Raw genomic sequence first — 24,027 nt, 5'->3', positions numbered from 1 at the left:
TCTGTCTCCTGGGTGTCTGCAAAACAGGGCTGAGAAATGGGACGTCATGGCTTCTGCAGTACTTTGAGAATGGTCTTAATACAAGGCAGGTCAACACAGATGTAAACACATATAGAAAGAATTTTTAAAAATCCAAACGTAGGAGTTACAGAGAGGGGAAAGGAAATAAAATCACCTTCAAGTTATGTATTCCAAGACTGACTCATTTACTGTGTCTCCACCTGTTAGGTGACTCACCCATACTACTGGAACTCAGCCCTATCAGTTATTTAAAAGCTTACCATGCTTGCTGGGGCACGGAGTTGAACGTGCTATACGTGTAACAATTCGGGGCTGAGCCTTTTTATAGACCACAACTTGAATTTCATACAAAACGGATCTGACACATACGTGGGGATACCTACACCAGTGGCAGTAGCTTATTACTGCCCCATTTTGGATCACAGCAACAGCCTGCTCCTGGGATGATGCTAGGTTTTGACCACAGAAGTCCTGAGCTGTCTCTGATAGATCACAGCTGTGCTGCCAAACACTAGTACAGAGAACCTGCCATGCAGCACCGTTTTGAGGGTACTCAGAACTGGCTGTCAGCTTTGTTAAAAAACAAACAACAAAAAAAACCAAAGTGGTGAGTCATCATCTAATGGAGTGTTCTTCCACAGGGAGCAGTATTTCAAGTCTGGGGTCTAATTTATTCAGTGGTTACATAAATATGAATCAAAAATGGTGAAATTTACAGATGGCCAAGGTCAGCAGAACAGGGAATAAGGATACAGTAGTGCTGGAAAGTGATTTAAATTACCTGGTAAGTCAAGCCTATTTAAATAAGCAATATTTCAGCACAGCAATTAGCAAATTACACTTCAGAACAAGAAATACAAAACACAGAGCAGTCTGGCAAATGGCATTGCTAGGAGCACACAGAGACCACAACAGGTGGGTAACTCACCTGCACTTCCCAGCGCAGTGCTGTGGAACAGCTAATTTTATCTCTGAATGTTTCGACAGAAGCCCAGTGGTTGAGAAGAAGGATGCAATTATACCATCGAGGTGGTATTAGTGAGAGTGGTCCAGGACCACTGCCAGCAGAACTGACAGGCACATTGGAATCAAGGTGTTGAAAACTCAGAGACAAAGCCACAGAAGCGATGTGAGAAATAAAGGAAACATCTCGCTGAGAAGGACGTGATGTAACTTGGTTAGTTGACGAAAAATACAATTGAAAAGCAATTTGATAAGTGTGTTTATTACCCTCAAGGACAGAAAACCACAGCAAGAGCCAATGGCAAGGAGTTGCCTCTTTCCTGGGCCTGCCAGTTACAGGCTTCAGTAGCTACGGTTTACCAGTAGGCTAAAACTGGCAGGGAGAGAGGAAGCAGCAATGGGACTGAGCTTTGGAGACAATGGACTATAATAACTAATAACTATATAACATCTATCTAATAACTATAATATCTAATAACTATAATAATATCTAATGCTATAGTTAGCAATAAATAGCTGTAGCCAACATGGAGATTTCACTGATACCGTTTTTCAATATAAATGAATGTTAAAATTCTATAAATATATCACATTTTGCTTTTCAATCATCTTGAAACACTCAGCAGTTATTAATTACAAACCAGGTGAGGAAAATGAAATCTAACATTTACAAATATCGTACCTTATGGCAAGATGTGCTGTAGCATAATGTAAGCTACCTTACTCCTATCAGCAGCCAAAGGGAGTTTATTGTTGTGCAGTCCCAATTTTAACAGTTTCTTCTCTCTAAGTTTCCAAAAACCAAGCAGTTACTTCTCATCACTCTCAGAGAAATCAATTATTTATCACAGCCCAGAGGACAGTACAAGCTGTTACTTCTCACAGATGAACCTTACTTAAACCAAGCTGGACTTCCATGAAAAGATTAGGTTTTGAAAAACGTTGCTACCCTGCTTATTCCCCTTTGCTATCACTTTTAAGAGTTAAATCTGTCTCCTTGCTAAAGAGGATAAAGGAGACAACAGATTGTGTAAGGCTTTGTCAAGCCTTGTGAAGAGCCAAAAACTGTTCCCTGTATGTTGCTTCAGTTTTTTTTCCTACTGCACAAACTGTTAGTTTTCAGAACTGCACATACTAGTCTCCCACACTACATATGCAGGGGAAAAAAAAATCAGCAAATTCTTATTAAATAAAGGCCTACACCCTCAAAAATTTGATTACCTAACACCATTCTTGATAATGCACAAAAGATAAATGAGTTCATTTACTGGCGAGCGTCATGTTCAGTACTAAATACAAGAAAGGTTCTGCATATGAAAAGGTGTGGTGGTAGAGGGAGAATGCAAGCCTATTTGAGTCCTGCAGCAAAACACACCCGTGGTTTTTGAGTGCAAATTCCTGTGTTGAGAGAGGTCCAGTAAGCACATTTTTTCCAATGATTTTTTTTTTAAAACACAAGTTGCATAGTTCTCTAGGAATTTGTTAAGGAAAGAGAATCCAAGTAATCATATGCTTAAAATAATCCAAAATATAACCTATCAATGGGTGTCAGAGAAAAATAGGGATCCCACTCATGAAAAACAAAACAAAACAAACAAAAACAAGACATACGCTGGCCAAACCTAAAGAGATTGTATAAGTAATGTTACTGATGCTTTCATTACTCTTAGAACTTTTTGAGGAATGGAATTTACATTACAACTTCACTTATCATCACAAATTTTTACTGCTGTGATTGAGCTCTCCAACAGTTGATGAGACAAGCTTTTACAAGTAACTTTACTGGAGTATTTAAGCAATTGGCTCATAGTCATACATAATGTGACAGCGTATGTACAGGCACCGACCAATGGGCTAAGAATCAATGAATAGAATCACGTATACAAGGAAAATCTGAAGCACTGAGAGCTCCTTGTATTTTTAGGCTAGGAGTTCAATACAGTAAGGCTAAGCATAGCTGCAGCTGCAGGATGAGAGTGGGAGTTGACAAAGGGGATAAAGGCAGTCTTTGAAACCGGATTAAAGAGGTTGCTTCCACCATGGAGATTTCAGGCTGGTAGTGCATATGGATTCAGGAAGTCTTAGGTCTGTGCTAAAAACTGAACAATACTGGGTTTTCAACTTCCACTCACCTGCCACAGCCAAGTATTTTTGCTTTCTTTCAGAGGAAAGGGGAGAAAGGGAGAACAACATATTTCAGCAGGGATAGAGACAGAAGTAAAAGGTTGCATGTTTTTTAGTAAAAGGTTCCACAGCACAACATCCAGAAGAGTAATCTGAACTACTCCTACACCTCAAGTATTATTTCAATCACTGTTTGAATATCATTAACATTTCTTTTTTTTTTTTGTTAGAAGCCTGATCTGATCTGCACTTCTATGGTTTTAACAACTTTACAGGATTACAGCAGACTGTATGTGAGGCAGCATCAAGATTCAGGTGGTCTTGAGCATGGAAAAAAACCTGCAAGCATCTCTAAAGAAGTTATAGAGTAAATGAAATGACATTTGAAATCTGAAAAGCATCAGACATTAAAATACAAAGTGCAAGATGTTTATAAGGCTTTAAGCCCTTCTTAAATGCTTCCACCATTGTTTCCTGTGCAACAGACACGTTTACAGAATAGATTCAACAATATTAGAATACTGTTTCTGTTACTAGTGCAACTCGAGTAGTAGATGTTAAGATACTGGTTTGTGAAAGCTATAGCTTAATTTGAAAATGCACTTGTCCCAGAAGTTGTGGCTACACTGAATAGGTCCAAGTATTCAAGTCCCTCAAAACACAAACCAGCAGATCTTACAAGATGCTCTGTTTCCATTTCTTATTGCTGTCTCCGTACAAGTTCTACCTGTAAACTATTTAGACGATAGAAATAATGCTTCCTTATTAGAGAGATCAACAAAGTAAAACACTATATCCTACGTGTTCTTCACCAGTTTTTATTAACATGAGAAGTATAATACACGTATCAAACCAAACCACATTTATTTCATCAGTCACAAGTGCAAATATAGCAACAAGTCAGTTCAGCAAATTACAACACAGAAAAGAATGTAATGTAAATGCTAAGTACACTGACAGAGCAACTTCAGAGAGCAGCAAAAACAGTTTGTTCAAATAAAAACTTCTATTCTTTTTATTTGTAATCTAAAAAAAAAACAGTAAGTCTAGATCAGGAATGTCTGCTAACTCACGTCTTGATAGGTATTCTCGTATATACAGTTCGCATTATCCAGTGTGCAAATGGCCTGTCCAAGCTTCTTATTAACAGATGTTTTGGTTTAAAGCAAATTGGACCCAATATTTAAATACAGTGCTGATACCAGTTAACGTTCTATTTGATATTACAAATTTAAGTATCTATATTTTAAAAAATTAAGTTCAATTTCAGAGTATGTGTACAGTTCTACCTGGAACCAAAGTGGGCAACTTTAAAGATAAAATTGAATAATTTTTGCAAAAAAAACGGACAGACACGAGTCATCTCAGTTTTTTTTGCATCTTCTTTAAATCTGTAGTTAAAATATATGCAGTACTTACATATAAAATAGAAAGCATTCCCATTAGGAAGATACTGCAATTTAATTAGCATTTTTTTCCCTACCACTTAGTAGCCAAGGAACATGATTTCTGCTTAATACCCGATCACTATTTTGCTTTAAAGAAAAGCAAAAGTTGACTACCAGTATTAGCATCAGAATTTTTACACTGGATTTTTAGTTAGCCTTCTTTGTCATGAGCTGCTGCTGCTTCTCTTTTTCTTTATAGGCAATGAATTGAGAGTCTGTGCCAAAGATTCTGTCCCACCACGTGAAGGTTGAAGCATAATTGCCAATAAAGTTCATGTGATGGAAATCATGAAAACGGGCCCCAGCATAGAAAGGCACCAAATGAAGAGGGTTCAGTGGAACATCATAGCCACTGTGGAGGGGAGAAAAAAAAAAGGCAGTTATAGTAAGGATTCTTCCCAGATATAAACCACATAATACAGACACTAACTTGTCCTTTTTAGAATATCAAAGAATTTTTATTTTATGAAGTCCTAAAGCAATCACTTGAACACTAGCTCAACAGGAAAACAAAATCCCCACCCATCTTAGGCAAATGCTTCTGTTAACTATCCCACAACAGCTTTGGCACTCAGTGACCTTTTTAGCTCAGCTTTCTAAGCAACACAAAAAATCTAACCAAGACACCTAGGAGATCAGTGACTGACTTCCCGCTGGCTTAGTGGATTTAACTGGCTCAAGAGTGATGTTAGGAAAGCAGAACAGAAACCAAAATCTTAGTGACAGCAAGCTATAAACACCAATCAGCTCATCTGCTCATCAAACAGCAGCTCAAATCATCTACAGTTGTAGTATTCCTGTTCTTAATCATTTTCTGCTTACTGCAAGTTCTTCAAGTGTTTAAAACTCAAAATACAAAATTAAAATAATATTAAAACCAGAAGAGTTTGCTTTACAGGGATTTCAGGTCTTGCTTAGGAGTAATGGAAAGCATCTTACCACCACCTAGTGGGGAGAGCACGAGGCAATTTGTTATGAACACCTCATATGTACAACAAACCACCATTATAATTGTCAAAGACTCATACTCTGCACGCGTTAATTTCGTATGTCACAACATACACTTCTCACTCTGCCCAACAGACCCCTAAATTGGCAATGATTTGTACAGTGAGCCAGTTATTAGCTCATGTTCCACAAAAACACTTGACACAGCTTACAATACGACACTATATGCTTCATAATGTATTTACAGGCACAAGGTCAAGTGTGATGCTAACATTTCAAAAGTGACCTCTTTCCCTTGGACACAAAAAAGAAAAGGTCATTCATTTGCAGATTAACCCAACTAAGCCTTCTTGGATTTGCATTACCATTTTGGAGCCAAATTTGAAAGAGGTCTATTTTACTACACAGATGAGTAGTCTTGTCCTTCACATCTACCATAAAGAAATAAAAGGAGTTGTTTTTTTTTTACTTTTAAGATGGTCAGTTGTATACCCTGAAGTTTCTCTTATCCAGCGACAAAGCACTAAAAAGCTCTTGGCTGGAGCATCATGTTCTGTAATTGATTTTTGACATTCTAATATGCCTAAGATCAACCAACTATACACCAAACATCTAGAGCCAGACAGCCTAATAAGACACCTAACTCCTGAAACCCTCCTCAGGATGATCTAACTAATGGTCTGTAGTACTCTTTTAATCAACAAGATTTGCAGACAATACTACCTCAAAAATAGAAGACAGTATAACTGTTCAGACTGTTATTCTTTGTACGATGCATAAAGGCATTTCAGTACAAAACAAACAGTAAAGCTCCATGACAGAGACAGTTAATCTTAAGACAGACATAGGGAAAAGTAAAACTATTTAAAAAGCAATGAGGATTTCACCTGTGTACATCAATGGTTTCCATCAAGCGGCATATTACCCATGCCCAGAGAAGAATCACATGGTTGCAGAAAACAACAATTCCAATGAAAAAGCCAGTTCCGAGGATAAGCGTTTCCAGAGGATGTGCATATTCTGCTTGCATTCCAAAAGGAGACTACAAAAAGATAACAGACAGGAAAACTGTCACCATTTTCAATTTTCTACACCCCCAAATCAGCATCACCATTCTGTGGTACTCTCCCCTTCCCCGCAGGACTCCAGAAGGAAAAGCAGAATAATGCTGTGGGAAAAGGACGTGGTCTGATTGAGCACAGGCCTTAACCCGAGTGCTCAGCTCCTCCTTGGCAAACCAGGAGAGCAGTATTCCAAGTTCGTAATGACTTCGATTCCAACGGTAGCAATTCCAAGCACTTCACTATTAAAGTCAAAAGCTTTTGTTTAGGCTTATCACAACCCCAGGCCAAAGAGTTATTTCAGGAATACTGAAGTGTTTGGCAAGCTCCCATCAGCTTTGCTATACATCCAGTCTTGGAAGCAGAACAAAGCAGAAGGGAGCCAAAATACTCTCAGCATCAGGATTCACTTGGAAGGTTATTTAAAATATAAAAAAATTTAAAAAAAATTCTTTTAAATAAACTCTTATCATAGAAAATGCTATTATGAAATCTAAAAAACTTTTTTTTATATATATACACCAGCCATTCCTATATTTGATTTACCAGGAAAGAAATTCCACAGAGAGTTTTCAACAGTGGAACTGTTATAGAAAGATAATTAAAAAAAAAAAAGCAAAAGTTACACCTTCAACATTAGGCTATTGGAAGAAAAAAAAAATAAAGTCCACCAAGTGGCTTAAGGATGGTTTAGAAGTAATCAGCTTTTATTATCAGGGAAAGTTTTTTAGTGAAACAGCCATCAGCCTACAGATCGCTTCTGTAGGAACTGCTGGATACACAAGAACACCAGCCAGAAGCTGCTCCTGCTAGAAACCTGAGGGGCTGCCAAGAGAAAGAGGAGAACAGTAGCTGCTGCAGCAGACGTATGTACACGGACACGTCTGCATGCACAAATCCATACCAAACTTCTTTACTATGAGCAGCCTGTACAAAGCACCCCAGACACAGCAGCCTGCAGTTTACCTCAAGCACGGTACAGCTTACGTGCTGAAACACAGCTCTAGGCAAACAGCAGCACTGAGCCCTGTACTCCAGAAACAGTGCCACCGAAACAGAGAGGTATTAACTAGGTATTACCTACACCGTGTAAGCTCAGCACAGTGCCACCTCCAGTCAAGCACGGCTCATTACCTTGTGCTCACTGTCAGCTTCAATGCCGATAAATGCAGAACCACCCAAATATTTCTGTACTGGGAGCACTGTGTTCCCAATGCAGTATCACACGAATACCTACACTGCTTCCAGAGCTACGATCCTCCCCCAAATCAAGTGCCCTGCCCGGGTGATGCGGGCACCCAGGCAGTGCAGGAGCAGCCTGTGTGGACAGCGTTCTGAGGGTTGCTGCGCTCTGAATGATGCCCAAGGGGTGGAGAACTGACAAAGCCAGAAACCTACCATTTCCTCCTCCCCTAACAAGCAGGCTTATAATAGGTTTTTAAAAGCTTGCTTTCCCCCACCTCAACAGATAGGACTAAACTTCAGCAAGAACTGAGTGCACCCTATCGTTCTCAGAAATGAAATGAAATAAATTTACAGGAGGTGATTTCAGAAACAAAATGGATGACTGTTTTGACAAAGAGCTCAGGAAAAGACATCAATCTCCCTGTCAGAAGGATGTAAAACTCTTAAGTCTGCAACATAAGCCCTTTAAACAAACTGTATGAGTCTGCATATACTAAAAACAAACAAAAAAAAAAAATCAAGAAATACGTACTACAAACTCATGATGAACTTTATGGATGTACTTGTATATTCTCTTGTGATGCAGCAATCTATGCAGGAAGTAGTGCCACGCATCCTCAATCACTGCACATCCGAAACACTGGGCAAGCAGAACGTACCTTTAACAAACAGAAAGAGGTATTAGCTGCAGAATATACTAGCAGATGCAGTCTTGAAACATGAAATAGTTTACACACTAATAGGGGTAAGAAATGTTTATGTATGTTTCTGACTGACTAACAGTGCATTGATGCTACCTTTTTATATAAAAATACACGTTAGTCCTCCTACCTATCAGCTCATCTGTTGGCATGCTGGAGGTAACGTGCAGCATAGCAAGCTGCCATTTCAATATTATACATACGGTCGGTAACAAAAATCCATAGTGTGTGTAAGACCTAGATATAGAAACCATATCAGCTATCTAAACCAGATAGAAAGTAACTCTAAGAAAGATGATCTTCTATTATAAAGAACTACTACTGGGGGGAAGGAGGGTATAACTTTTTTTTCTTTTCTTAAGTATCTCAACAGTTTAGGGCAAAAAAGGAGAATGTGGAACAGGTTCCTCTCCCTGGAAGAATACACTGCTGCTGTGAAATAAAACAAGGTGGGGGGAAAAAAACACTTAGGAGGAACCACTGAGAATCAAAAAAGAAAGATTTTTAAAAAGTCCAATATTTAACCCAAGCCATTATAAACCTTCCTTTGCTTCCATAAACTCCCTCCTAATTTCCTTTCTTCTCCAAACACCAGAACAATTTGGGGCCACTTAAAAAAAAAAAAAAAAAAATCTACTAAGCTGTACAGCAGATAAGCCTGTGGAGTGATTAGCAAACACAGTCTGTTAGCCAAAAAAGTTACGTTAGCATCATCAACTTTTTCACACAGTATTTGTTAAATATATAACTGTACTCCCCATTCAGCATGAACATAAGTGAAATATCTACCTACCATCTAGGCATCTGTTCCCATTCATATGGAATGTTAAAATACTCTGTGAAGTAATAGGTGCCACAAATTAGAGGAAGTTGAATGAAAAAGTGATTGAAGAGGAGCGTTTTGAAACACTTCCACTGTTTTTCCCATGTTTCTGGTTTATCCTAAGAAGAGAAAACGATCAGTTGTGTTAGGCGCTTCTATTGCGCATAACTGACGTGCTGCAAAAATTATTTCAGAGGCAGTTTCATTTCACCTTAACAGGTGAGTAGCAGGTCCTTCATGACACACATTAACGCAGGTAATACAAATTACATGGGATTACATTCAGTTTCATCGAAGGCTCTCATTTTTCTAAGCTAGCTTCTTGTAAAAAGTTTCTATTACCAGAAGCTGTCTTCGCCAGTCACCTCAAATTGTTTTTGTTAGTTCAGTATTTGTAGTTAGGAAGAACATTTCAGATTCAACAATTTAACACAAATATATGTTAACTATTCTTCTTCACGCCACACAGAGTTTTTCCATAGCTTAAAGAATACACAGATGAGTTGAAGATAAAAGCTTGTGAAGAAATACCCTGTCTTGAAAAAACAGTTTTTGCAGGGAGACGTTTTACCAATTATCACAGTAATTTCAGGAACGGGTATTATTTCCTTTCCAATTAATATTACAAAGAACCTGGGGAAGACAATCACCTTTAGATGCCAGATGCGCCTTTGCTTCTCATTAATAAGCAAAACCCAATTAAGAGCGTGCAGTCTGTTCTAGACTTTCTCCATCATTAAAATACTTCAAAATCATGAACATGTGCACCGACATATTTCAAAAGGAACACTTGCTAGCAAATAAGCACAACATACAATTCCTTCAAAATACCAAGGCTCATCTCTACCAACAGATATTGCAATCCCACTGTACCTTCCCCTGTTGAATTTACTTGTAGAAAATTTAACTTGGTAACCACACAGACTGACAGACCTTGTTCTCTCTATACCACCACAATGGACCAATCACCCTCCCTAAAAAAAACTCCTTTGCTTCTCCAAATCTCCTTATGTTCATCTCCTCACAAACGGCGTAATTTTTCTCTCTCATTTCCAGGTTGCCCATAGTGATAGAGACAAATGCGTTCACATAAACTGGAAGCTAACTGCAGCCCTGTGTCCTACTTTACACGTTCCATGACAAATCAGGCAACGTCAACATCACAACCCTGTCTCACCTGTTGAATTTTATACTTTTGCATGTACGGTATAAACTGAAAGACAAATCCGGGTACGCATAGCAAGAAGTACGAAGCTTCATGAACTATAAGCGACCCCCAGGTCGCAATCTGGAACTTGGTGTAGTTGTCCAGCATGTAGTTCCAAGCATTTTTAAACGGCTGCTGCAGGGGGTTGTCGGGCAGGAAAGAGTCTATGTATTCCACCGCCAGATAGGCAGAGTTCAAGATGTTAACGCTGTCGTTCGTTGCCATTGCTCAGGCACAGACCATCACAGTCACCCTTCCTCCACAGCTGTCGGCGAGCAACCTGAAAATTTTGAGGAGAAAGGAACAGATAGCAGTTAACCTTCGGAAAAATTGCTACCTCAGTTGTTAATCACCTTGAGGGTAACAGCAGGGAGGGGAGGGGAAAGGCCGATGTTATTTCTAGAGAATGGTGTAAGCGAACCAAGGTTGAGGTCAGTTTGGGAGGCGACTGTCCCTCAGACTTTGAGACTTAAGCAAAGAATGAAGACACATTTTCGTTGTTGTCACCCATAGTAAGTCACATTTAATTAAATACTGTACTACAGCAGCAACGAGAGGTCCAGACGAGGCTCACAAATAACGTTATCCCGGGCAACCCCGGCATGGCGGCTGGCCCCAGGCTGCAGGCACGGGGCTCCCTGCCACCCACCCACCCCAGCGGGATCCCCGCATGCGGTGCCCGGCCCCCGGCGCCCTCCGCCGCCCACCCGAGGCCCCGACTCAGACCCAGCCGCGGCCCCGCGCCGCACTCCCCCGCAGCGGCCCCGCTCACCCGCCGCGGGACTCGAACCTGGGTCCCTCGGTCCCGCAGCCCCCTAGCCCCTCACCTCGGTGCCTCCGGCAGCAATAACAAGCGCCGCGCCCGCCGGCTCCTCAAGCGCGCCCGCCCATTGGCCGCGGGGTAACCCCCGGCGCGGCGCCCATTGGCTGGCCGGCGGCAGCGGCGGAGAGTCAGGCGTGAGGAGGCACGGGAGGCGGCCGCCGCGCGCGGGCAGCGATTGGCTGAAGGCGTGGAGTGAGGATAGTGAGACCGCGGCGCGCGGCCAATGAGGCGGGGGGGACGGCGGGTGACGTCAACGACGTGATGGGGAGGAGACGGGGCCCGCTGCTGCGCAGAGGCGGGAGGGGCGGGGCGGGGCAGGAGAGGCCACGCCCCTTCGTGTCAGGCCCCGCCCCCTGTGTAATGGCGCCTGGGGAGGCAGCGCCAAGGGAGGCCGAGGGGAGGCCGCTGGGCCCCTGGTGCCGCTGCGGGGAGGCCGCGGGGCACGGGCGGGGCTCGGAGCCTCCCCCACGCCCCGCAGAGCAATGCAGGGGCAGTGGCTGCACCGCAACCCCCCGGGCGTAGGCGAGCAGCCGCTGAGCTCTGGCCTCAACCATGGTTCAGCCATGAGCCTGCTGGCACTGCGCACGTAGTTCCTCCACAGGAACTTCCACAGTCCCAAAAGTGGCACAGACACAGCTGTCAGCATCAAACAGCACCACACGTCCCAGCCCCAAGCCTTACTACTAATTCCCCTGAGGTGGTCTCTCCCCTGACCTCTCTTCGGTGATAGCAGAGTGCTTTTGAGGCTCGTGTTGACAAACAAAGCTTTAAGCAAAGTGTTAGCATTAGGAAACAAAATACAAATTTTTATTCGAAGAAAATATCTTGGATATGACAATAACTTTGGTCATGTTAAAAGGAGGCCATCCAGGAACAAATCAAAGTCAGCTGCTCTAAAGAGCGTGGCCACATAACAGTATATGCAGATATTAGGTTACAGAAGCTAAGGTTACACGCATAAATAGACCTTAGTACCATGCAAGTTTCAACTTAATTTCATACATTCATTATAAATTTTCAGTTATTTTCATGCCAAATTGCCTTTTGCATAAAAAGTTAAGAAAGAAGTTACATTTAAATGTGACCAAAATTGAACAGAAAAAAAAATCCTAAGTACAGACAACATTTTTATTAAAAAGATCTTGAAATTACACCTGTTCAAGAATCGATATGCCATCTCTGATCTCCTTCAGTGGGAATTAGTAGTGTTAAGCATTGTTAAATATCAAAAAATACAACTCTGTTTTACAACATAGTACCGGCATATTCAAAGTACTCTGCCAAATTTTAAATAATAAAATCAGGTTTTGAAGAACTTCAATAGAAAGCATCTTATGCTCACACATACATATGCACGTATTAGAATTATGTAACAAAAGTTTTATAAAAGGAAACAAGTTTACCCCATGCCAGCTTGAATTACTGAGGTGGGATTCGATACCTACTATGAAGACTGACGGTTCATTTCTTTAAATACATTTATTAGTCTCTGGAAAAAATGAGACAAAAATTTACTTTCACCAGAATACACACCATTCTTCACCAACGATCTGTTTCTCAGTCATGACTGACACAAGTCAATCCTTATGAAAGTGGCTTTTGTGTTTGAAGACCTTGCAATAAAAAAAAAAATGGTCCACTAGACTTCAAAAAATTCAATCAGCTCCTGTTCAACCGCAGAATAATCCTACGCATTGCTTCTACCTAGAGTAATCTTCATCATCCGTCATCTGTAATTGTAGACAGTCACGTCTTCCACTGTGACTCAAGGTGCAGCTACAAGTAGAGAAGTGCTTAGATACTCAGTCACTTCAAATACACTTGTTGAAGACTGCTTCTAGTGCATAATCAAGTTGAAAATCCCTTTACTGATCATAATGGTTTGTCAATAACTGTAACACCTAGAGTGAGGGAAAAAAAAGGCATAAATCTTTAGGTAGTATTTTCGTTGAAAAAAAAATTTAAGAATATCAAAGTCAATAATATACTGCAACTAGCATAGGACTGAAAAACAGCACATCAGCATCAATTTTTCATATTTTCCATAATTTATCTGACAGAAAGTTGTCTGAATCAATGAAGTGTTTTTGAAAGTTTCTATGATTTGAAAAAAAAAAATCAGCCATTGCTCAACTCTACTTACCCTTACAGTTAATATATCTTTTACATAAACTTAAATAACTCATTTGAGAGACTGCAGTTATTAAAGGAAAAGATTCCTCAAACAACTCTCATTTTCTAAATAGCAAATCCCCACAAAGAACTTCAGAATTGGACCCCCGCAGATTGAGACACAATTGCAAAGCTCTTGTTTTAAAAAAAAAAAAAAAAAAACTGGTCACACTACAATCTTCTTTCTGACTCATCACTTATATGCTAAATCCCTCTTGAATACAGCTTAATACCTTTTTCATTTTAGTGAATAGTTGTTTGAATTCATCATTCAAAATGAACCAGCAGATTCTTCATACCCATACTAGTATCTTAGGTTTTATTTTAGACAGTACTTGGTTTGAATATTTTGCCAAATATCGCAGCTACTCTTCAGCATATTGTAAAAAGCCCGTTTAAAAAAAAAAATTATACATTACCTGCATAGCTCCTTCCTGTACTCATACAAGATGACACAACTGTCCATTTATCAGTTGTTGGATTATAATATTCCACTGTTGATAAATTACAGGAACCATCATCTCCTCCAACTACATACAAGAGACCATTTACAGCACAAACACCTAAAGAATACAGGAAACCAATTGGGAAAATTAATATTTGGATTGTTCCCCTCATTAAATCATGATTTCTATGCTGTGACATCATCAAAGCAGCAGAAATCCATTTAAACGAAAAGGAACATGCCATTTGCACCAAATGATACCACTGGTATTTTGAAGTAATTGCTGCGTATACCTGCATTCCTTCTGCACATGTTCATATCCGCAACCTGCTTCCATGTACTGGTGACAGGATCAAACACTTCCACGCTTTTTCTTACCAAAGGACCATCATGACCACCTACCGCATACAATAAATTGTTTAACACACCAACACCTGTGAATATATGAAAATACTCAAAATTAACTGGAGCATGGTTTGACTGATACAAAGAAACAACAAATACATCCATTAACATAAAACCTTCACCCAATGTTAGGAACTATTTCAGAAGACATTTGAGTGAGGATACATTAAAGCAACTAAAGCAAGACACTGATAAAAATGTCCTGCATGCCCAATACAGTTGCAGCATTCAATGACCAGAGCTGCTCTGCAACACAACATTTAGAAAACTTTGGAGAAAAATAAATAAATTTGCAGGAAAATGAGGACTGTTGAAATTTAGGACTAATTAGAAATGACAGTAAATGACACAGTATGCTTGGGCAGCATATGGCAATTTGACAATATGATAAAGTGAAAGTGAATTTTTAGAAAATAAGAGCTATGCACTATGGAGGATAAAAACTGAATGCACAGACATTAAACAATAGGATTGTTTCCACTGAAGTGCTGGAATACCTTATAAACATATATGAAACATATGTGAACAATTACAGTGAGTACCTTCCTCTTCCAGATCTGGAAGACACCAAACTTCCTTGAACCAAGCTTCAATGATCAAAATACTCAAAAGTATATTTTGTGTCTCCTTTACTTTACAATAAAAGGGTTGGTTTTTTTTTGTTTAACCAATATATAAGCTTGGGATGAAGGAATAAATAAGGCTAGTCTAGATCTACTTGCCAGTTAGGCAGCACGTATGGACAAGATGGCAACGGGAAACAAAAAGGAAGGCCTGTTTATTTATTCCTCACTTTATAATGCGCTATTATAACCCAAGCATAACAGGCTTCAGAAGTGGAATATTTTGGTATTAAAACTGTGAGTGATGGACAACAAAGACAATTAAACATCACTCCTATGAAAGTACATTGGGAAATACTTGTCCATATTTAAGATTATGAAACTCAAAGCATGAGATACAGATTTGTTAATTATTTAATTACTTCTTAAAGGGCTCTGTGGAAAGGGCACTGCTTAAAATCTCTATTGAAAAGTAAGGGAAACAGCAAATATGAATACAAAACATCAGTTAAGACTTTCAGAGGAAAAAAAATGCTGTGTTAAAAAAAAAAAAAAGCTCTGAGACCTTAAAAGCCAGCTGAAACATCTCTGAAAATATATCACTTAGATTGTGTTTATGGGCCACTCCTATATGGGAAGAGAAATGACTCCTGATGAAATAATTAAATTATCTTACTAAAAGGACAGATTTCAATAATTAAAAGAAAAGGGGAAGTAAACATGGAAGAGTTAATTGGTACTACAAATCTGAAAAACAGCTTCTTAGTATGACACTGATTTATAAATCATGCTATCTAAAGCTTCATCAGTGACATTCAGTAGTGATATTTCCCTGTATCCATCCCAGTTAATTTAATTCCTCTGTGATTGCTATTATTTCTAGCTATCATGTCACAGAACAGTTTGACAGCTTTTCTTTCTCCCACTCTGATCTCACTTTATTCGACAGGATAATACAACATTCATCTTTTGTAGCATTAAACATTACAGAGATAGAAAGAGAGCTACGATTTTTAGTTTAAATGTGTGATGTGATATAAATCAAGTAGATAAGTAAAAGAATGTGCTTGTTATTTTTCCTCCCCACCTGTTTTTTGTGGTTTTGTATGGTTTTTTTTCCCCTGTATAATTACTGACCTTCCTATTTAGTGTATATAGTTTTCCTTCTGCTACATTGCCATTTTTTTATTTGGCAGATCCTTATTTTTAGTAACATTCTTCATTTCTTGGTTTCTTCATTCTCCCTTAATCCTACACCCAGGTTCCAAGCCCTACCTTATTTCTTGCTCCTTCCGTCTGTATCTTCTTGTTGCTGTCTGAGTTCTCCTCTGTTCCTTTTCTTTCCTGCCCATTTTTTAGGGCCCTGCCTTATCTGTCTCATCCCTCCCAAATGGCCTATATCTGGATCTGAGGTTCCTCATCCCAACACGTTGCTAGAAACAGATCTGTCTCCACTCTGATCAACTGAGATGCAATTGGTACTGGAGAAGAGTAACTGAGGGTTAACCTCTGAAGTTGCTTTTGAAAGAAGATGGAGCAGTAGGAACAGAATAGATGGGTCTAAGTTCCTGGAGATGACCAGAGATACATAGTTTTAATGCAGGAAGCTAAATTATCTTTAGTTGGTACCTACTAGTCCAACACCAGGACTGCTGCCAGGTGAAACAGCCCCAGTGTTTTGAGATATCTGGCGGCTACAGCCAAGCTCAGTCAACAGTCATGATTTTCACATTACCACCCCCTCCTCCCCCAAGTACAAGCAAAATGTTCCATGTATTTAACAGAGTGGCACTCTGAATATTGATTCTTTTCCTCAATTATATGAACCTGAAATAACTGACTAGATTTACCTTTTTCCTCTCCATTTCTTTTTTAAACAGCAGCAGAGCTGAGTAAACAGCCAAGGTCCTCAACTGTAGGGCAAGTGAATAGGGAAGAGCGGCAGAAAGATCCCTGTAGTTATTGTATCTAAGGCACTACATTTTAGGCTTGTAGAATTAACTCAACATCAAAAAAAAAAGAAAAAAGAAAAAAGTCAAATATCTAGTATAGGACCTTTTTTTTCATTTTTTTTTAAGAGAGAGAAAACAGGATTGCTGGCAGATTGCAAAATGAACCTTTGTCAGAACCAAACAACACTATTTGTCTTTACGATAATTCAAGTAATTTGCCCATTTTATGTAAACATTTTCCTCTAAACTTGCCAATATTAGACAACTGCCTTACTGCAACTCTGGCTGTTTTTTAATCCAGCATTTATTAACAAGATACACAAACTGAACTAGAAGTTTCACAAGACAACCCTGTTTTATCAAGATGCACCATATTGTGCTTCCTTTATTACTGGGATGTTTTTTGTTTAAAAACAATCAAAATGTTAATTTTTAGCAATAAGAGACCTATCAGCTTGCTGATTTGTAAGGATATTAACTGAAATTAAGTTACCAACTAAGTATTTTAATTTTAGTAATGAGGTTAATACTGTCACGTAAAACCTACTGAAATAATTTGGACTGACTTTAAACATTATTGTGCATATTAAAAACTACTCAGAGTTGATAAATAAAGAATAATGGGAGGCATTATAATAATGTAAAGCTGGGATAGCTATCAATCATGTACAGAGTGTCCTGGAAGTCCCTCCAGTTTTATTTGTAGCAACATCTCTTTCAATTTTGAAGCATGTGAACACAATCCGGTGATATTTGAAACGTGTTGCTAAAAAGCACCACTGAGTACTTGGCAAAGAAGTAATCTAAACAATTGAAAAAAAATAAATGTAGAAAAATAATATCATGCAACATGACTTGAAAAAGTTCGTGTGAATGCATCTAGAGAAATAAATTCAGCGAGTTGAAAAAACCTGAAATACCAAAAGACAAATAGAGGACAGTGAACAGTAAATAAGACTTGAATCCATAATAGATAATGAAAACGCTAGCTTCGATTTGGAGCTCTGGAAATAACATTTCATTAAACAAGAGCAGAATACCACAGGCACTTTTGATGTCTCTGAAGAGAAATATGCATACTCAGAATCCCAAGAGGGAAAAAAATATATAAAAATACAGAAGGGATTTTTAAGATTATAAAAGAAATGGATATACCTTGGCTAAACGATAAGGAAGGATAACATGCAGTAGCCTATACATATCCAAAGGATGTAAACATCAGGTGATGAGAAGAATTACTGAAGATGAAACAAAGGGTACATAAGTGGAAGTAATAAGATGAAACCAGTAATACAAACTTAAGAATGAACAAGGACAATATTTCCTGCAGTGAATCAGAATGCAAAACAAGTCCTCCAGGGAGCTGGAAATCTAGTCACAATTCACATGTAAAGTCCACCTGAAAACACTACTAGAAAAATCAGACCTATACTGGCAAAGAGACATCTTTGAAGACATAACATTGTCTCATCCTGAACATCTAGATTTTGATAATTCAGTATTTAGCAGATACTACATTGATTGTTACAAGCCATGCATATTCATGTATATGTTAACAACATCAGACAGTATGGGAAGAAAAGGAATATTGAAAGTATGGGAAAGCAAGGAAAGATATCTACTATCAGCAAACTGAATCTTACTCTGTAGGAAGTTTTGTAATTATAACCTACAATATGTCAGCCATTTAAGGCTAGCACATTCCATTAAGCCTCAGACTTTAGCTTACCTTTTACATTTTCAGATAAATTTTAAAACCACAAATCTGTTTCACTTTTACTATGATCACTGAGTCTCGTTCACCCACCTGCTCCACTCCGTCTAGTGCTCATTTCTGCAACATAGCTCCACTCATTTGTATTGGCATCATAGCATTCGACTGAACTAAGGCACTGACGCGATGCCCCATCGTAGCCCCCAACAGCATACAGTTTACCTAGAAGGGTAACCAACAGAAATCTGCAAATTTCTGATGCACACAGACTGTACTGTCACACATGTAGAGGGGAAATCATTGTTCTCTGAATTAGCTACTACTCAGTACCTGTCATCAATCAGTTATAGTGAGATTGTATTTTTGTCAGTTGTTTAGGATAGCACTCTATGGTTCTTGTCATTTTTAGGAGGCAAGAGGCAGACTATACCTTGCAAAAGCAACGTGAGTCAAAAGATTTTGAATTGCCTAGCTGAAATACAAAGGTACTTTATTCTGTTTATAATTTAGGAATTGTCCAAAGGCAAACTAATTCAAGTATGTCCAACATTGGAAGTTCACCGATAGGCTTCCTAGAAACATCAAAAAATTTCCTATGAAAATTAGCTGTACAGTTTGCATTTTCAGATGAGAAAGAGCAGTGGTTCCTATGCAGTTAAAAAAAAAAAAAAACTTGCCTAAAAACATTTCAGGAGCTATTAGCCAGCCCACGTCTGCATTGTGCAAGCAATATCCAAGCTATTCACCACCAAGTTGCCCTTGAAAGTCAGCAGTTTTCCTGGCACTGTCCTTGACATTGTTCTGGCATGTAACCAGCAAAGTCAGTCACAGATAACGTAACTGACAACAGTGCAGTGCTACATCACTATCAGGCTCTCTAGCTTTGCTGACATGCCTGCATGGTTAGCACAGTTTTTGTCAGCTGGCCTCTGACACACCTGATGCACAGTTCAAGCTCTGGAAAAAGTTAAAGCACCTATGCTAAAAGCTTGACAAAACAAAGTAGAATGATTATGTATTTCTCCTACCATTTGAATGTCAAGGTTGAGTAGAAACCTAAATCTGAAGTACATTTTCTAAAATGGGGAAAGATAATAAGGTAAAGGATTGCATTCCTCTTCCTCCTTTTTAATATAATTTGTCAACTTACCTCCAACAACACCTACTCCAACACTACTTCTTCTTGTGTTCATTGGAGCTACATGAAACCACTCATTAGTCTTTAAGTTGTAAACTTCAACTGATGATAAACCTGTGAAAACAATATAACATTATTTGCTCCACAAATCTAGGTGCAATGTACTGTCTACCTTCCAGAAAATTCATCATACCTGTAAATTCAAATTATTTTGATTTAAGAACTGTTAAATACTATGCAAAAGGCATAACAAGTATCCTTTAGATAGTCAAATACAGTCATCATATTCCTGGTGTCTGAAAATGGGCAAATTAGTAAAAACTTTTGGGGTACTCTGAAAAAATTCTTCTTTTTTTTTAGATTTTTAACTAAGTCACAGTGCTCTCTCACACATGCACATGCTCATCAATAATAATTATTAAGGAAAAGGGTCATCTCTGCACAAAAGGTTTAATGCATCTGTGAAGAGAATGAACTGTGTATGTACAACATCTTCCCACAATTCAAAGAACACTGTTCATAATCCTATTTACACTACATGAAAATGCAGAATTATACTTCACATGCAAACAGGACAAAAAAGACCAGAAAATTTTTCTGCTCTCATGTTCCTTGAGGTAGGAACTTGGACTACTGAAAGGGAACTTGTCAAAGATTCACCAGTCATGATGCCTGAAGTCTTAGATTGGAGAGAACAGCCCACTGTTCAGTACTGGGTGGAAGGATATGACAACTAATGCATGTTCCGCACCACAAGGTGCTAGGCTACCCTCATGCTTGGTTTTCTCACTGCTAAGAGTCATTCAAATTTGATGCATTTATGTCAAGAATAATGAAAAGTAATAGGCAGTGTATAAAGGCCAAAATACCTGTACTCCCATCAAATCCTCCCACAGCATAAAGAAGTCCATTTAATACGGCTGCTCCCAGGGTGCTTCTCCTGTCTTGCATATTAGCAACACTTGTCCACTGGTCCTTCACCGGATCATAGGAATCTACTGTGCGAACTCTCAAAGAACCATTGAAACCACCGACAGCATAAACCATGCCTCCCATGTACACCATTCCTAGAGAAGGAAAATGGTGAGGAAAGTTAAGCATTTTTTTTTCTCTTTGTCAATTATTTTATTCCGTACTATCTTAAACATGCAGATACTTGACACAATTTACAGTACTCACTACACAGGCTTTTGACAGTGTCAAAAAGCCACACTCCCTTCAGATTAAGTACTAGAAGTTCTGATGGTTTTTTTTGTTACTAATGTCTCATACTCCTGAAAATCATGCTTGCAGAATTTCTTCTTGATTAGGTATCTCAGCTATTTTAAGATTTTCACATTTTTAGTATCAGGTGGTCACCTCATATTCTTCATCTAATTTAATAATAAGGTATTTTAATAATAAAATTGCTCATTATTATAACACATTAATATTTTAGTACTTTTAGCCCCTGTATCTGTGGCAGGTGAAGAAGCAGTTTATTCTACAGATTACAAAACAAAACACAAATTAAGATTAAGTAAACAAACCTGTATAGATCCGGACTAGCAAATCTGTCATTCGAATTTGAAGGACAACCACTGAAGTCAACACTTAGCCCTTCTCAGATAAGTATCTTAATTACTGTTCCAAGGAACATAGGGTGCTTTATATTGACGCCTTAATTCTGAAGCATTACGTACCTGCTCTACATCTTCTGGAAGGCAACTCAGCCACCTGATGCCAGCGTTCTTCTTTAAAATCATAGCATTCGACACTGCGAATTGCCTTTGGTGCCTGTCCTCCAACTACCATCATCAACTGAAAGGGAGATAATATTTGTTAATTATTTCCGTATGTATGATAGCACCTGAAAGATCAAAAAAGTTTTAAAAAATAAAGGATGGTTCTCCTAAATAAGCAAGTTGAGTCTTGCAAAGTAGGAAACTTTTTTTTTTTTTTTGAAAAATACAAGCAATTTGAAATTATTGTGTCTAGATGAAATATTTGAGGTAGAAAAGCAGGAAGCAATCTAGGCAGACCTCCCATGAATGAAGCAGATTCTGCTATATCTTCACATCCTAGTACGACTGTAGATATGAGAATTCACTATCTATGATATTCAAAGGAAATGTGAAATTCTATCACAAAACAGCCTTCTTTGGTTCCTTTGAGGTAAATGTGCTAAATCTGCTGAATGAAGTCTCCTAGTCCATTACTATAGTTGCCACAATACTATGACAAAACTTCTTGATCATTGGAAAGAAGACGTTTGTTTTGTTTTCTTCTAAAATGAAGGAAAGATCATACTTAGCTAAAAAAAATAAAATAAAATGCCACAACTCAGAAGCATCTGTGCATTTTTTTTTTATTTTTATGTTTTTGTGACAAATAATTCCGATATGGAAATTTTTACTGGAATAAGTGATGGTAATGCTGTCATCAAATCTGTTAAAGTAGAGTTTAAAGAAATAAGTACATTGGAAAAAATAAGTGTCTTACTTTTGGAAGGCTAGCAGGCGTTCTCAATTTTGTTCGAGTGCTTTTCATCAATGCTCGTTGCTCAGTTGGCAGCAAGTGATACTTCATAGCTTCAATGAGGTAATCTTTACAAGCACTGCTGTTCTTAACCAATATTTCCTCTTCAACTCTCTGTTTGTTAATAGAAGTTTAACAAGGTCTGAGCATGTTAAGGAAGTAAAACACAAATCACAATCTGAAGTGTAATAAAGCCTTTATCACAGGAACAAATGCATATCACTGAATTTTTAGAATGTAGTTTAACCACATTTAGACATAAATTTATGTGATGACAATATGCAGTCATTGACAAGAAATCAGGAGATGTAGACTCTCTTAATTAGTATGTGGAAGAAACAGTGTTAGACAACAGTGAGACTGCTCACAATCAGACATGTTTCTTGACTTTTCAAATACAAGACTGTACAGAACACCTGCAGGTGGGGGTGGAGGGGAGATTTTAACAAACCACAACAACAACAAAAACAAAGTGGAAGAAATTCATATCACAAAGATAGATTTCTAAAACTAAACACCTACCAACCATTCAATGTTAATGGTGAGCTGATTTTTTTTTTAATCTTAAATATTTGATCTAACACTAAAATAGTCAAAATGATGTCACAGAACTTTAAAAATAAAAATAAATAACAACCATTATATCTGAACCAGGTAAAGAAATGTTTACGTTGTCATTTAAGTCCTAACCAACTTAATAGATACAATTCTGAAATTTAAGTGTTGTATCAAACATCGTGGTTGGACCAGATGATCCTGAAGGTCTTTTCCAACCTTAAAGATTCTATCCTATGATCATATTACAAATGAAATGTAACTTGACCTCAGCAAATTAGATCATTCAAATTACTAGTGTGCCATGACAAGGAGTCACCCGAACAAACAAATTACATGCATGTGGCTTCCCCTGTTTGACAATCCCCCATTTGACTGTAAGAATGCACGTGCACGCACATACAGTGGTGGTTTCTTGTTTATTTTTACCATCAGTAACACAATACATTACACTGTTTAAATTTAAAAATATTCACCTGGCATTAAAAAAAAATAAACAGAAATGTTCACATGCTCAAGAATCACTATTCCTTTTTGCTTACCTGAACTAAATATTCCCGGGAAAGCAAAGGCAGCCGAACATGCTCCATCAGGCGTGCCATTAGCTCCTGCCTTACATCTTTGTCATGGTTTACCCATGCTATCACAGCTTCAAATACCTTCCAGAAAACAAACAAATGTGAGTCCCTTGACTTACAGATTCATGACTATGAAAGTATCACTGTCTCCCCAAAAATAGCTTTTACTTTACTACAATTCCTAATGTAAGAAAAAAAAAAAAACCCTAGCAGTTACAACTCTCATTATTTGCATATTTATCCAATAAAAAGTTCTTAAGATGCATTAGGCAGTCTCTTTCTACACCACATCTCTACTAGTGTTTCAAGGCTAGTTGACAAAATGCACACAATAATTAATACATTAATACTGTAAATCCAATAAAAACTATGTAAACAAACAATAAAACAGCAGAGATATTGTAATTCTCTTATTTTTCTTCCTGTCTTGGAGGATTGACATGCCACATCATCACTCAGATGACTGATCATCGAATCTTACTAGAAGAAGCAGTACCAAGCTTGGTTTCTCCTATATTGCACAACAGCTGATCATATGCTTGAGCATTAAAACTTTAATTATACTCCACAGAAGTAGCATTGCTTGTATCAGTCCGGCCCTTCAGATTATTATGGGGACAGCAATGTGACCTCGCTAATTACAGGTTAAACAGATCATTCTTACATTCAGAGTTTCTCCAATGT

At 38.4% G+C, this 24,027-nt stretch overlaps 2 protein-coding genes across 8 annotated transcripts in view; both read right to left on the bottom strand.

Moving 5' to 3' along the window:
* Positions 1 to 3,906: 3,906 nt before the first annotated feature.
* MSMO1 (methylsterol monooxygenase 1) lies at positions 3,907 to 11,462 on the bottom strand. Of its 3 annotated transcripts, none has more exons than XM_048076202.2 (6): positions 11,309 to 11,462; positions 10,452 to 10,761; positions 9,245 to 9,393; positions 8,283 to 8,409; positions 6,392 to 6,546; positions 3,907 to 4,908 (listed from the first exon to the last, which is right to left on the bottom strand). In XM_048076202.2, the coding sequence occupies exons 2-6, from the start codon at positions 10,704 to 10,706 to the stop codon at positions 4,704 to 4,706; spliced, it is 891 nt and encodes a 296-aa protein (XP_047932159.2). In that variant the 5' UTR covers positions 10,707 to 10,761; positions 11,309 to 11,462; the 3' UTR covers positions 3,907 to 4,703. The 3 variants fall into 3 exon arrangements, with proteins under 3 accessions (XP_047932159.2, XP_047932158.2, XP_047932160.2); XM_048076201.2 differs by having other exon boundaries at positions 11,254 to 11,400; XM_048076203.2 differs by having other exon boundaries at positions 11,272 to 11,360.
* Positions 11,463 to 12,083: 621 nt separating this feature from the next.
* Positions 12,084 to 24,027, bottom strand: part of KLHL2 (kelch like family member 2) — a 57,718-nt gene continuing 45,774 nt past the window's right edge. For 4 of the 5 annotated variants that reach the window (XM_066996132.1, XM_013175249.2, XM_048076199.2 and 1 more), the window contains 9 exons: positions 23,308 to 23,424; positions 22,175 to 22,324; positions 21,376 to 21,493; positions 20,563 to 20,760; positions 19,706 to 19,807; positions 18,649 to 18,777; positions 14,215 to 14,355; positions 13,896 to 14,039; positions 12,084 to 13,205 (listed from right to left, as the gene is read on the bottom strand). In XM_066996132.1, coding sequence (XP_066852233.1) covers positions 13,177 to 13,205; positions 13,896 to 14,039; positions 14,215 to 14,355; positions 18,649 to 18,777; positions 19,706 to 19,807; positions 20,563 to 20,760; positions 21,376 to 21,493; positions 22,175 to 22,324; positions 23,308 to 23,424 — 1,128 coding nt within the window. In that variant the 3' untranslated portion in view covers positions 12,084 to 13,176. Of the gene's footprint in view, positions 13,206 to 13,895; positions 14,040 to 14,214; positions 14,356 to 16,739; positions 18,080 to 18,648; positions 18,778 to 19,705; positions 19,808 to 20,562; positions 20,761 to 21,375; positions 21,494 to 22,174; positions 22,325 to 23,307; positions 23,425 to 24,027 lie in introns of those variants that run through there. The other variant, XR_010831167.1, reaches the window with a different exon arrangement.

Source organism: Anser cygnoides, chromosome 4, assembly GCF_040182565.1.
Source record: "Anser cygnoides isolate HZ-2024a breed goose chromosome 4, Taihu_goose_T2T_genome, whole genome shotgun sequence".
Taxonomy (NCBI): domain Eukaryota; kingdom Metazoa; phylum Chordata; class Aves; order Anseriformes; family Anatidae; genus Anser; species Anser cygnoides.
This window is presented reverse-complemented; position numbering and strand designations above follow the sequence as displayed.